General features: G+C 35.7%; 1 protein-coding gene across 11 annotated transcripts in view; it reads right to left on the minus strand.

Moving 5' to 3' along the window:
• LOC120525680 (pumilio homolog 2-like) overlaps window positions 1-14903 on the minus strand; it is a 255653-nt gene that overhangs the window by 113315 nt on the left and 127435 nt on the right. For all 11 annotated transcript variants that reach the window (XM_039748192.1, XM_039748184.1, XM_039748189.1 and 8 more), the window contains 5 exons: window positions 13113-13256; window positions 9731-10024; window positions 9414-9650; window positions 1704-1971; window positions 134-263 (listed from right to left, as the gene is read on the minus strand). In XM_039748192.1, coding sequence (XP_039604126.1) covers window positions 134-263; window positions 1704-1971; window positions 9414-9650; window positions 9731-10024; window positions 13113-13256 — 1073 coding nt within the window. The remainder of the gene's footprint in view (window positions 1-133; window positions 264-1703; window positions 1972-9413; window positions 9651-9730; window positions 10025-13112; window positions 13257-14903) is intronic.

Consider the following 14903-nt stretch of genomic DNA (forward strand, 5'->3'; position numbering starts at 1 on the left):
TAAAAACCATCAGTAAGCTGCATTTTTAAGTGAATGAGTGTGGAGTCCAATCAAGCCCACTTCAAAATATAAAATATATTAAGATGAGTGCAAAGTAAAAAAAAAATTAAAATATAAAATGAAATCAGCTTACCTCAAAAAACTTTTGTATTACATAATTTCCAAAAACATCAGTCATCAACTGATAGGCAGCTTGCAAAATTTCACTGAACACCATTTGCCTTTCTGCTGGGGTGGCTCGCTCCAACTTTTGCTGAATAAATCTATTGACATGCAAGGCAGAATAAATAAAATTAAAAAAAAAAAGTTTTTTTTTTTTTAATTATGCAACATTATAGTTTGTCAAAATGTTACAATTTAAATGTGGTTAATGATCTGTTTGAGAACTGAAACTTGAAGGTAAATATTTTTACAAAGCAACACGAGTATAAGTGTTTAATTCCATTTACATACACAAAAATGTATTATTTAAATAACAAAAGAACTAAAATCTGAAAATTTTTCTATCACAAAAAGCACATTACAATGGAAAGTGAAAAAGAACACCAAGAAGGAATCCAGTTTAGAATACTGTAATTCAATATGGTTAAGACAGAAGGCAGATGATTTTGTGATCAAAATCCTAAGGATAGAACCCCATGGTGATACAAAATACAGCGGTCACACCACAGTTATCAATAGGTGGTGCTCATTATGTTAAGGAAATAGTCATTTGCATTTGCAAATGCTGTACAGTACTCTGCAGTGTTCTTCATTCCTGGTAGATATCAATGAGCACAGTTTATACCATTAATTTGATTTGAATGGAGTTGTTTGCACCAGTGGCATGCAGAGCTACTGTTGCAAGAGAAGTGTCCACTTGGGCCACATAGTATGTAATTGTCTTCCTGAAGTAGAAAATATAGTTATAAGTTCCCCTAGTATGCCTGTCACTCATTTTTTCATTACTGTCACCTGAAGTAGTGCACTGAACAAGCTGACAGGAGGAACTATGGTCTTTCATCTTTAGTGATGAAGGCAGATTCTTCCTGGTAATGAGTGATGTGTGTGCATGTCTGACAGAGACCTGCCCACAAAATTTAGCTTAATGTGCTACTAGATAAAGCATTCATTTGTCTCGGGTGTTTACCAAGGAGATCCCTGCTTAACATATCTGTGACATCATTTAGCTGCTCTTGATCCTGTTTCTGCATAAGTGGAAAATGTCTTGCTAAAAGTACACAATGCCCATCCACATTCCACTAAGGCTGCTCAACTTGTTTTACAGGTTGGTTGTCTACTTGATGGGCCAGAACTTTTACAAGAACTCTCCCCAGTTGAGCATACATGTGACGTGACTGGACTGAACAGCATAACCTCCCATGCTCAGTTTCTGGTGATGAACCTCAACCTGTTGCACCTCCAGGCTGAAGAGCCATAGACTGACAATCAACAGGAGGATATTCATAACCTGTATGATCATTTGCATGTCAGTGTGTGGGCCTCTATTGCAGCATAGAAAGGCTACACCTAATATTAGTTCAAGTATGCTGCAACACCAGCCACTCTCTTTTGAGAGAAAACTGTGTTGTATCACGTTGTGTGTACATGTGATCATGTTCTTAACATGTTAAGTTAAATCTCCTTCCTGAATCACAATTCTACTTTGTGACACCAATTTTTTTTTTTGCACTTTGCAATATCAATGAGCATAGTTTTGTTACCTTGATCCATGCTGGTCTTGAGAAAACTCCACTATATGACCAATAAGATCTCTGAGCTGAAGGTTGGGAAAACGATTATTTCTGAAATCCTCCAAGAGTCTGCTACGTCCAGAAGGCATGATGTCTGACCTACTGTAGCGGAGTCTGGAGGGAGGAAACAGCTGACTATTGGAGCTAAATAAGCTGGAAGTACTGCTTGCACTACGGTATTTTGCTTCAGCTCCAGGTGCAGCAGAGATATAGCGACCACTTCCATTTGTCAGACCTCCTAAAAATGCAAGGAAGAAAGACGGGATATAATGTAAAACCAGAAATAAATAAGAAGTATTATTTTTTTCCTAAATTGTAATGAGCACAAGGCTCATTAGAAAGGCTTTTAAAACATGGTTGGCAGACTTGGCCATCAGGCATTAGCTGTTGGTTCCAGAAATTGAAAATATGTTTTTTCATATTGTTCACTAATCCTTCAAAAATGGATCCAGCTTGTTTAATCATTAGTTCATCTGACTTACAGAAGACAAGTTGCTATGGAATACAATATACTCCTTACATAAGGAGAACTGAATAAGATTCCACTCTTCAATTCGATTTTCAATCTTGCTTTGCTAAAATACTGTAGATCAGCAAATTAAACTGCTTAAACAAGTTTAAAGTGTTTGCTTCAGTAATTCATCATCAAACTCAATAAAATGAAAAAGATTCCCTACTTCTGACAGCATTCTGCCATTTTAAAAGCATAATTTATCCAGATACAGTTATAGTATATGGATTCCTTACAGGTTACAACAAATTATTAGTAATTTAAATATTTTAACGCAGTAAAATGTATATTTTAACAGATTCATTATAAATACTGAATATAAACATTATATATAGCAAACAATGTAACTATTCTGTACGTATTTTAATGTAAAATAAATCTAACAAAATAACAAAACTGAACAAATTCTGGCTTGTCACCTGCTATTCTCTTTCTTTTCTCATTGAATACAAGAAAAGTCTTTTTGCTCTTTACACTCTTGCATGTAACAGAAAAACTATGCTCTTACTGCTTCCATAAGACTCTATCAGTACACAGGGGGTTATTAACCTCTAGGCAATGGTGGTTCTGAAAAGTATGTTTGCAGGTGCGATGCTACAGAATTCAGAGTGTGAAACTCATCCAAACTTATCTATAGTGTCTAAAAATAACAAATGGACGTATTAATTTTTCTAAAAAGGAGAATTTCCACATTTGGTCTTTAAGTTTTTAAAATATACGGCACGGTGGCGCAGTGGTAGCGCTGCTGCCTCACAGTTAGGAGACCCGGGTTCGCTTCCCGGGTCCTCCCTGCGTGGAGTTTGCATGTTCTCCCGTGTCTGCGTGGGTTTCCTCCGGGCGCTCCGTTTTCCTCCCACAATCCAAAGACATGCAGGTTAGGTGGATTGGCGATTCTAAATTGGCCCTAGTGTGTGCTTGGTGTGTGGGTGTGTTTGTGTGTGTCCTGCGGTGGGTTGGCACCCTGCCCAGCATTGGTTCCTGCCTTGTGCCCTGTGTTGGCTGGGATTGGCTCCAGCAGACCCCCGTGACCCTATTCGGATTCAGCGGGTTAGACAATGGATGGATGGATGGACATCCTTGTATATTTTATACAAGTTAAAAAGAAAGATTATTATTACTAGTAAAGCATTATAAAATGTATTAAATTGCAGTAACACTGTAGTATTTTGAAGAAGCAATAAAAAAGTGAAAAAATGTGAAATGATGAAGGTTGTATAAAGTGAGCATATCCTGCTTTGTGATATAACCTTAAATTTGTTATCAAATATGTAGCACTAAACATCTTTGCTTTAGTTACACCATGCAATTAATATCTTTCATTTTCAAACATTTTTACAAAGTCATTCTTAACTTTGATTCCTACAATGTCCCAGTATACCATGAGAATATGTGAGGGACCCTGCCCAGGCCATCATATTTACCCACTTCTATCTTTGCTGCAGTCTTGATAAAGGTGCTTGATTTTGAACTTTTGTTTATTAATGAATGCATATTAGTTGCTTGTGCTATTAAACTTTCTTCGTTTTTTATTAAAGCATAATACACAATAAAAAGACTATTTTAAAAACAGCCTGAATGTTTCATTAAATAACATTATTATTTTTAGTATCTGAAATTCCTAATTATAATATAAAAGTAGGCCAGAATTACCAAGATGCACAATTAGTCACTGCGGCTATTTCTGATAACAACAAAAGCTACTCACTACTTACTGGATTTAAGTATTAGTTTTAAATTAAGCATAAAATGGCTGAGTATTTCTAAAAATAACAAATCAAACGTAATATATAAAATCGAAAATTAGTCACTTAATTAACAAATTCATTTGTCCCCTATAAGTTAATTACAGAAGCTGCTTCAGTGTCCTCTAAATTTAGCACTTAAGTGTTGCCATCAGTGACAGTCACATGTTCACATTTAACATGAGTGGAAATGCACGTGCATTTTCTCTCCACATTGTCAATAAAGTCAGCTAAAAAGACAAAACTATTGGGTTGGTATATGGCAAGAGACAGGTAAGCGCTTGCGATCATATATAAACAATGAAGTTCTTTACGGCAGTGAGGCATGCCACCTTCTTTTCACTTTTACTTGATGGGTCATTACAAGCAGCCCATTCCCATTTTAATTGCAGGTTAGAAGCTGTAATACACTGTGCTTCACTGATAAAAGCAAGCAACCACTAAATCAGAACTGCTGTTGTGTTTTTGGGAATTCTATTGGATCCCAAAGAGTCTAGCTACAATGAAGCCTCATACACATTCAGCACCCACTAGAGATGAATTGTAATGCCTAATGTAATCCAGGTAACATACTTTATATACAGACTATATCTTGTCTTATGACATATGTAGCACTAAACATTTCTGCTTTAGTTCCATAATGCATTTAGTATATCTTAATACACTTTTAACAAAGTTGTTCTCAACTTTGATTCCTACTAGGACAGCCAGTACACCATGAGAATATGTGAGGGAGCATGCCCAGGCCATGATTTTTGCTCTCTTCTTCTTTTGCTGCAGTCTTGACAAAGGTGCTTGATTTTGAACTTTTATTTATTAACAAAAGCGCATATTAGTTGCTTGTGCTATTGCACTGAGTTTTTTAAAGCAAAATCTACAACCACAAGGCCATTCCGAAAACAGCCATATGCAACGTTTTGAATATTAATGAACTGATTAGGTTAGGAGCACACACTGATACAGTGCATTGCTGCACCCACCACATGACAAACCACCTCAGGATCCAGATTAGGACCCGAGTGCAGCCATGCAACGTGTGATACCTCAGCACCACACTAGTTCAGATGGAGTGGAACAGTGTGAGGTTTTTTTTTATGGTGACTGGAGTGCCAATTCTGCCACCAGTCCTGAGCCACATTAAAAAGATACTAGGGCTAGATTCCTTGTGGGCCTAAATTTAATAACCCTGCTGAATCTAGATTTTCAGTGATTTAATTTATTTTTTGGTATTTTATAATTATTTTCAGTCATCTTGCAACTCCCCTGAAGTGTACACTGGTTGATAACTGCTGCTTTAATAAAATTCTATACTGGAGATATTGTAGCAGCTGTGGGTTCGGTGAGATATTTCAGCTTTTTACATTCATATCACAACTGGATTTGTACTCTGATTGCTCTGATTAGAAGACAGAAACATTACTGCAGAGCTATAGGAGAGTAAACATTGCTATTTCGTGCACAATTAACTCACAGAACCTTGCATGACAGCTGGTCTTCACTTATTTTTAAAATCTTTGGTCCGCATAACGTCAGTAAGTAAATGTGTGTGCACTTTTCAAACAAAAATAAATAAATTAACAAATAAATAAAAACAGTAAAATGTGATGATAAATAACATGAAATGAGAGTATAACTAATTAAATGTAACTTAAAATGTTTTTTGTACATCAAAATACATTTTTTGTATCTTATTTCTTTATGTATAGGGTCAGATCTAATTATGCAATTTTATAACTTATTAAATTTATTACACAGAAAATCACCCAAAAAATCCCAGACCATCAAGAAGTGTGCGAACTGACGACATGAAGAATTGTTTTTGCGCCGAACTGGAATCGTCTCCGCATAAATCAAAATCATCCAGACAATCTGGAGCTGCATAATTAGATCTGGACCACCCTGTAGTTAATTGTTTTTACATTTATTTATGTCACTGATGCAGCAAACAACATGAAACAGGGCTTGAATTTGACTGTTACTTTCATGATGTAAAAGTCAATGTGCACAGTCACAACTTTGAGCATGAGCCATTGGATTCTCAAAGCATGTATGTCTATTCTGTGGACGATTCACCATTCAAAACACAGCACTCCCTAGAGCCCACTCCCTCTCTGCTTTGATGAGGAAATCTGACAGTTTTAAACTTAGGCATACAGTGATCCCTCGCTATATCATGCTTCGACTTTCGCAGGTTCACTATATCGCGATTTTTTTCTCATACACGCTTAACGTCACTACGCATGCGCTTTCTGAGAACTTTTATCTAAGCCCTACAATGGCTCCTAAACGTGCTGCTTTTTCTAAGCCTTCTGACAATAAAACTTAGCGCCGGAGGAAGATGCTTACTATCCAGGAGAAGGTGAAACTCTTGGATATGATTAAAGATGGCAATACCCTACAAAAGCCTCCTCACACATATGAAAAGACAGCGCCAGCAACTGCCTATCAAGATGTTCTTCAGCCACGCACTCAGACACCCACTGCCTACTCCTAGTACTCTTTCAGCAGAAGAAGACAACAACACACCTGCTGAAGATACTGCACCACCTCTGAAGACTCTCCTACTGAGGTCGTGCCTTCGTAGGTTAGTGGTTGTGTGTAAGAACTGTGTGTGTTTGTGTGCAATTAAATGTACAGTACAATAATCTACTATATAAAAGCGTTCGGGATTGTCCTTCCGTCCTGTGAGTGCAAAACATATCGGTATTCCGCTTATTACAGACTTACTACTTGCGGCTTGAGGTGCGAAGCGACGCGATGTGAGCAGAGTTCTGGTGCTCTCATCGTTCCCTTGCTTTTGTGCGCGATGCGCTGGAAAAATAGACAAAATTATGTCTCTAGAAATAATTAATGTTGATGGAGTACAAATGCCTCACCGCGTAGTTAATATCAGGGGAGATGGTGCTTGCTTATTCTCATCTGTAGCTTATTTAGTGCAAGAAACTCCGTCTTTAGCGGTACAGATTCGGGCTGACATTGTACGACTTTGGACAGGCACTTGAGGGGGATAAAAAAAAAAAAAATGTAGGTTTTCGGGAGATGTTATGAATGGGCACTTTGATGTTCTCTTTCCCTACACTTACATGCCTGATGTACACATGGAGCGCACAAAAATTGAGGATAAAAGTCGGTCGCCTTAAAAGGCGAGTGCGCCTAGTAATATGATATTTTTAACGTCTAATAGGTCTTATTTTCTCTAATATATTGGGTAACATGAGTGTAATGGTGACTAAAGGGTGTTGTTTCATGTCTAGAGGGCTCTAATAATGTTAAAAAACGTATTTAGAAGGTCGTAAACAGGTTTTCTATACTCTAACTGCGAAAATATTCGATTTATAAATAAAGAATCCTACTTCGCGAAAATTCATTTATCACGGTAGAGTCTGGAACGGATTAACCGTCATGAATGAGGGTTCACTGTATTTCATTTTGATTTTAAATAAATAAGCAACAAAAACATTTCATGGCACATTTATTTAGGTTCACATTTCATGTTTTTTTTTTAATTGTCACATTTCACAGTACTTTGATTTATTCGCATTTTTACTTTTTACTTAATATCATTCCTCCATACAATTGTCAGGTTGTAAACCGATTTGCTGTATATGTATAAAGAGCAAAAAAAGATCCACTGCATCACTAAAGTGGTTGCTATTGATAATCAATCAAAGGCCAAGAACTGGTGGCCAATTGACTCAAGACAACCTGGAGATCATTAATGTAGAGCTCTGTAGCATTACAAATTATTAGTGAGAAAAGTCAAGCATTTTTATATAAAGCAAACACATTCATATCACTACAAAGGATCACTTATTTTATCTGCATTTCAAGCTTCACATTCTTCTTGGATTTTTATTAATACAATTGCTTTCATTAATTAATTTTCTTTTTTAATGATTAAACTACTTGTATAATACATTAAATGAAATAATCGTATCTTGAAATCTTAACCTTATAGTTGTTTAGGACAAAGTTGTAACTGGTAATACATTGGGGAGGGGCGCGGGGGAAATCAGACTGACCACTTTAAATGTCAATTAACAGAAAAAGGACTTGGGGTGGGGACAAATTACTACACTTTAATTAATATAACAATAAGTAGGTCTGGTGCAGAATATTTTTTTCCTTCTACTTAACTATAACTATATACAACACTTTTAATTAAAGAAAATTAAAAGGTCACATTATACTGCAGGCTCAAATTAAGACTTTTACTATCGTATGAAGTCAATGTGTATAATTAAAAAATTGCACATGTGCTCTGTGCAATACTGGTAAATCCTCCCTATTCTGGTCCCATTCAAAGAAGTAACACTTCATAGGAGTGACATAAATACCGTATTAAAGGAGTGACATTCACCTACCACACACAACTGGAAGTATGTTCGCCAAAAAAATCGTTGTCACCTCACGTACCACACACAACTGAAAGTACGGTCGCCAAAAAAGTCATCGTTGCCACACCTACCACTTGGATGATTGATTGGATGGTTGTCACTCCTTTGAAATTGATATCTGAGGTTTCACTCCTTTGTTACAGACCCTTTCTATTCCCATCACCCACAAGGCTTTACAAATGTTCAACAAGTAAACTAAAGATATCTAGATAGAAATATTAAATGTTATTGTGTATATAAATAAATTATATTTCTGCAGCAAGGACCACTGAGCAGATTTTTTCATGGGTAAAAAAATACTGAATGTGGAAGTTACTACTGCTAATGTAGAAAACATGCAAAACCCAAGGTATGCACTTTTCCAAGTTTGTGTCTAGTTCAACAATAACAATGCACACTTCACTAAACTTAAGAAATGCCTTCTCTGGTGTCTATTGAACTGTTCTTTGTTTTCACACTTTTACATTCGTTTAGTTAAACGAGCTGCATCCTGTTAGCAAATGATAAATCCCTCCACTATTAAACTGACAGCAACGACTCCTGCAATATAAATTCATTCTCATAGAAATATGTGCATGACCAGGCTTACCAGTTAGGTACTGAAATTTATTTTGAAACCAGCACTGGAAAATCCTTTTGGTAGATGTCAGTTTTACTAAGTTTTGCCTGAAGAGTAAAATGCACGAAACAGAGTACAATACTGCTTTGCTTCTTTGTAGTTCTCTAGGAGCCAATACATGCCTGCTTCATAATATCATGCCATGCCCAAGACAGAAATATCATCTTATGTCAGGAAAAAATGTCTTTTTGATATATTAATATTTGAATATTACTTTAGAGACATTTAAAATAATATTGTACTTTTCTCTCTAAATAGAATACAAAGAAGAATTGATACCAAGCCCAGCAAGCATTTTCATATGTCTGCTTGTGTGATACTTTGAAGAGATTTATAACCAAAAAATAGAAAAGAACACTATTTATTTATGGACAATGAGTATTGTGCATCATTTTAGGATGCATTACCTACCAAGATGCAAGCTTGAAGAAGATCCATGAGATGAAAGAGATGGTGGTGGAGTTAATGAGTGTCCTGGATTTTGATTGGGAAGAGACATGCCGATTGGACTTGGGGAGGAGGAGAAGCCCAAACTGTTGAAAAATGGTTGTCCAATTGGAGCTAAACTGCTACTAGGTCTCTTGTACATTTCAGAATTGGCAGACACTGAATCCCTGCGAGAGACACTGTTGCTTGCAGAATTTGTAGCTGTCAAGGAAACTGTCCATTAGAAATACATACATTGTTAAAACATAGAAACATGTGGTTTACATTGAAATAGTATATACCTGTTGACCCAAAATTTCCTAAAGCAGAACCAATTGTCGTTCCAAGAGAAGTACTACTTCCAAAACCAAGAGAAGTACTTCCTGGCTGTCCAGGGCCATGGGAGAATAATGAGCTACTGTGTGAGTTATTAGATAGAGAGCCACTACCATAGAAAGAAGTAGATTGTAGATTGCTGTTAGGTGGAGGTGGCTGTGGTGGCTGCTGCTGCTGCTGAGGCTGAGAGCTTACAGGCCGGAAGAGACCATTGGTGGCTCCTCCTAAAGTGTTTGCTGCTCCAGTTGCTGATGCTGCAGCTGTTTACAAAAATAAAAAATGAAAACAAACACATCAGAAGAAACTAAACAGCATCAAGAATAAAGTTCTGTATATTTATGATACCGGATAAAATTTCACAGGTTTCCTGAGGGTCTACAATGACCATCTATAAGAATATGAATGGACTACTGTGGGTGATGAAAGCTTAAGCAGCAAAAATTGTAATTAATACATTTGATACATGCGTTAATACATCTTCTGCATTTTGTAAAAAATAAGTGTTCAGCAAAAAAGAAATTTGTTTTTACATATGATTTTGCAAAACTGACATTAAAATTTTTTCCCTTAGCTGCGTAATACAGATATTCTATAGCACACCAGTAAAATCCATTGCATTTTATGTCATACACTTCATCATTGATGACTGAAGTGTGTTATTCAGAAAAAATGCATATTTTTCAAAAGAACATGTACCAAAATGAACAGTCATGTACATTAATAATAATATTATTTACATTTATACAGAGCTTTTCTCACTACTCAAAGCGCTTTTGCATAGCGAGTGTGGAGACACTTCAACCACCACTAATATGCAGCACCCACCTGGATGATGCAATGGCAGCTATTTTTGCGCCAGTACCCTCACCACACATTAGCTATTAGGCGGTAAAGGGGTGACAAGTATAGTTATGTAGACAATTTAGCCAGGACATCAGGATATACCAGACTCTTTACTTTGAAAAATGTCTTTTGCCCTGGACTTTGGGAATTTGTTTTTTCAACCCACAAATCATACACTGAAACAAGTAAATATCCAATCAGTATCTTCCTGCATTTGTGGCTAATAAAACACAATTGGCAACATGGGGAGGCCTACAAGGGCCTGGCATAACTGTATAGCACAGGGCAAACTGCACCGCAAAAATATGCCAAGACTAAAAGGCTCACAAAAAAGGCATCCCCTCGTCTTTTTCATCAGGTATTTACAATTCATTTTTGTCAACGTGTCTGCCAAACTGTTATTGCCGCTTGTGGATTTTTCCATTTTGGATTGTTGAGTTACTGTGGGGGGGAAAAAAGTGTAGGAATTCAGTTTAGTGGGCACGTAACAAAAAGGAAGAGCAGGTTTGCCTGCACATTAAAGTGCAATTAGCTTTAAGTTTTCTCCCTTATGAAAGATGCGTTTCCTGCGTCAAATATGTAAAATATTTTAAAACAAGATCAACTCCAGTGTTATTGTAATCGTACCTTTAATACAAAATCATCTAGCAATATACTACAGTATATTCTCTCAATATCCAAAGGCATACTTGCAGTACAAAGTGTTATAATGTAGAACAGTTTGTGCTGCAGCTCTTACAAGCACATCACAGTTTAAATAGAATAATTATTATATGACACAAATAACTTTATATAAGCTTAGAAGGCTTATTATAGGACATAAATCACACTTTAAATAAGCTTAGAAGGCCTATTATAGAACACAAATCATTATATGCCAAACACTATAGCCATAAGTTTTTGTTAATGGAGGTAGCTGGTAAAGGAGGTTGTCCGGTTTTTATTCACCATAAATCTAGTCAGCTTAATAATAATTATATTTTTTTAAATATTATACAGGTCAATGTCTCTTAAATGTTTTGATTTTTCATTTCATGCAGCTGAAAAAATATTTTAGTGTGCTCTTCATCTCCAAAACTAATAGCGCCCTTCAATTTTGGAAAATTAATGCAGCCAGTTTCCCCACCCTGGCCAAGGCAGTGTGCATGCACCTATCAGCATCTTGTATCAGTGTGGACAGTGAACTGCTTTTACTTCCAGATGTGTCAAATACAGTGAATGAAAAGAGAAACAGACTTGCTGGTAAATGTGAATGTGAATTTCCCCTTGGGATTAATAAAGTTTCTATCTATCTATCTAAAAGGCAAAAATGCTTCTTTTTGTTAAGAAAAAATACTATTTGTTATTTTGAAGTAGCCAACTTAAGCCCAGGGTGTCTGACCTCATATGTATCTTTCATTTCAGTTTTACTTAAAGTAGTATATATGTAATTATAGCATAAAGAACATGCATCCACTTTCTTGTTTATATATTTAATGCCATGGTGTCTTGATGTGCTTAGGTAACCCAAAATGTGGATGGTAAACTGGTTGTTGTACGTGACCAACCCGCAGAAAAGTACTGTGTCCCTAAATCTACTGTAAAGGATAGTGTAAAATTAGGCAAATTAATAACAAATATTATGCTGCTGCTGTTCCTCCGGTAGTGTATTTTAAGTTTTCAGCATAACTAAAACCAATCAAACCTGAAGTAAATGAATTTTTGTTTAATTTGGTTTTCCTTAATGAGAAAAAACACTAAATGACATCAATCCCTTTTCTGATAAATTTTCAGCATATGTACTGCACTAACTACCAGTTATCATGTTTACAACACATAATGAAAATATCTCATATAGAGTTCATCATTCAGTTAGCTGTATTATTCAGTTCTGCTCAAACAGCAATAGCTTGAACCTGAATAATTTTCTTTTAAGTTCATTGTCACTTGTACAGAGTTAAAAAAAAAAAAAACTACAGTTTTAACCCAAGTATTCATGCCTTAGGTGGGGTGCTCACCTCATAATAAAGCTAGTGCTGCAAAAATGCTTATTAACCATGGAAGATAACAAGGACAATAAAAAATAAAGGTCAATAAAAGACAGAAGCAAAAAATTCAGCAGGAACTTATAAAGTCAGAATAAAACCAGCCTTCAAGAATGTTGAGCAATGGAGCTCTTTATTTTAATAACACAATTAACTTAATTTCAGTTTCATATTAAGATCTTTCTTTACAGCAACACTATCAAAATCAAAATGAACACAAATGCTCTATAAAACGTGGATAGAACATTAGGTACAAGAATCTCTGCACCAGGACTTAAATTTATATCTTGTCTACTGGGCAAAAGGAAGAACACATTTTGGTCAGACGTGAAGACTAGATAAACTATATAAACACAAGCTGACAGGGTCAAGTAATTTATAAGGAAATGATAATATTTAGGTTATCAATTAGTATAATTTATTTCCAACAAAAATATACAGTAAAAAGTCAATATAAAAAAATAAGAAAATAATAACTCACCAGCTTGTGCTGCTGCAGGGCCAATTATTAATGGTGTAGAAGCCACTAGTCTAACAGGACCACTCAGACCACTTCGGCCTCCAGGACCAACAACTAAAGCACCAGTTTGATCGTAATAGGCTGCAGGGGCCAAAACCTGATATCCTATTAGATAGATAGACAGATATTAGGGACACAGAATATTAAAAAGAATAATTTTATTCTGAAAATACGACTTTGTGATTAATAGCAGGCAATAGAAATCACCGTAATTGAAAAAGGAATGTTAATATTTTAAGCCAAAGGTTATATTAAAAAATTCTACTGCGCTGTGAGTGTGTGTGTAAAATTCATAACCCATGTGAAAAAAGTAATTGCTCCCTAAACCCAGGGCTTTTTTGTGACAGTACATGCCAGTACAGTGTACCGGCCCCTCGACCACAAAAACTGCTCATGGCATCGACTAGTACATATTAAATGATTCTACAATCGTGTGCTATCCACATTTGTATATTTTTATCCGTTCCTGTGCGTTGTATGTTAACTGGTTCTGGTACATACTATATTCACCCATATTGCTTAATGGCATAATATTAAAATTATTATTACATAATATTTTGCATGCCTTTCTAATGGTAGAATAACATGGATATTAACTGAGCCGAGAAAGGCCAGCAGTTCCTTAAATGTTCAACTGGGTTGTTTTGTGACTTTCTGGATGAGTTTACTATGTACACTAACAGTAATTTTTTTAGGCTGGTCACTACAGGGCAAATTTACCATTGTGCTATGATTTCTCCGTTTGGAGATGATGGGTCTCACTGTGGTGTGCTGGAGTCATAGTGTTGTAGAGATTACTCTGAAACCTATCCTCGACTGATATACTTCACTAACTTTCTTTGTCAGGTCTTTGGGAATTTCGTTTAACTACTTATTGAGTCCTTTTTGTCAGCGTCACACTGCTGGAAAAGTAATATTTAAGCAATGTTTAGATTCAAAAGGGCTGACAGAAATCAAACTTTGATGTGTCTAGTCTAATTTAACCTACTATGATTTTAATTTGGTTAACTGGTTGATTGAGTGATGAAGGGGGCAATTACTTAATCACATGGATGATATAGGTATTGGTGAACTTTTTCTATCAATAAATTAAATAATCATTTAAAAATGGTGTACTGTATTTACTTGGGTTATTTTTTTTGTATCATACTTAATAAGACAACAGAGATTTTGCACCTTAGTTTGCATTTCCTCCAAGAGGAGACAACAATGATAATACGACATCACCATGACAGAGCATTAATTTTTCTAGCCACTAGAATACCACCTGTGATACTAGAGAAATTGAGCTATGGGCGTAATAGCTTCAAAAGAGCTTATTTTATCCCTTGATAACTTTTTATTTTTAATAAAAGATTAAAGTAAGAGGAAAGTGCTAAAAAGAATATTCTAATATTTCTTGAAAAGGAACATACGAAAATTATTTCCAACCAGCAAGTTCTGAGAGCTGGTTCCTTCACAAGTTAACAGAGCACAATAACTCATCAAATCAACTCAGAATGCCTATCACTATATGAATAACGCTCTAAAATATGTAGACCAGGCAATATCTGTACATGCACATTTACAGTGACTAATCATCGACTACCAACAATCTGATTTGTAAGAAGTGGCATATCTACACTTTACAGAGTTTCCAACTAAGATCACATTATTTATTACTCCTTTATTTCTTCTGATAGAAAGAATTTGAATATTTTTGAAATGTTACAATATTTAAATACTTGAATCAAAACTTCTATTTAAAATATG

This window comes from Polypterus senegalus, chromosome 3 (assembly GCF_016835505.1).
Source record: "Polypterus senegalus isolate Bchr_013 chromosome 3, ASM1683550v1, whole genome shotgun sequence".
NCBI lineage: Eukaryota > Metazoa > Chordata > Cladistia > Polypteriformes > Polypteridae > Polypterus > Polypterus senegalus.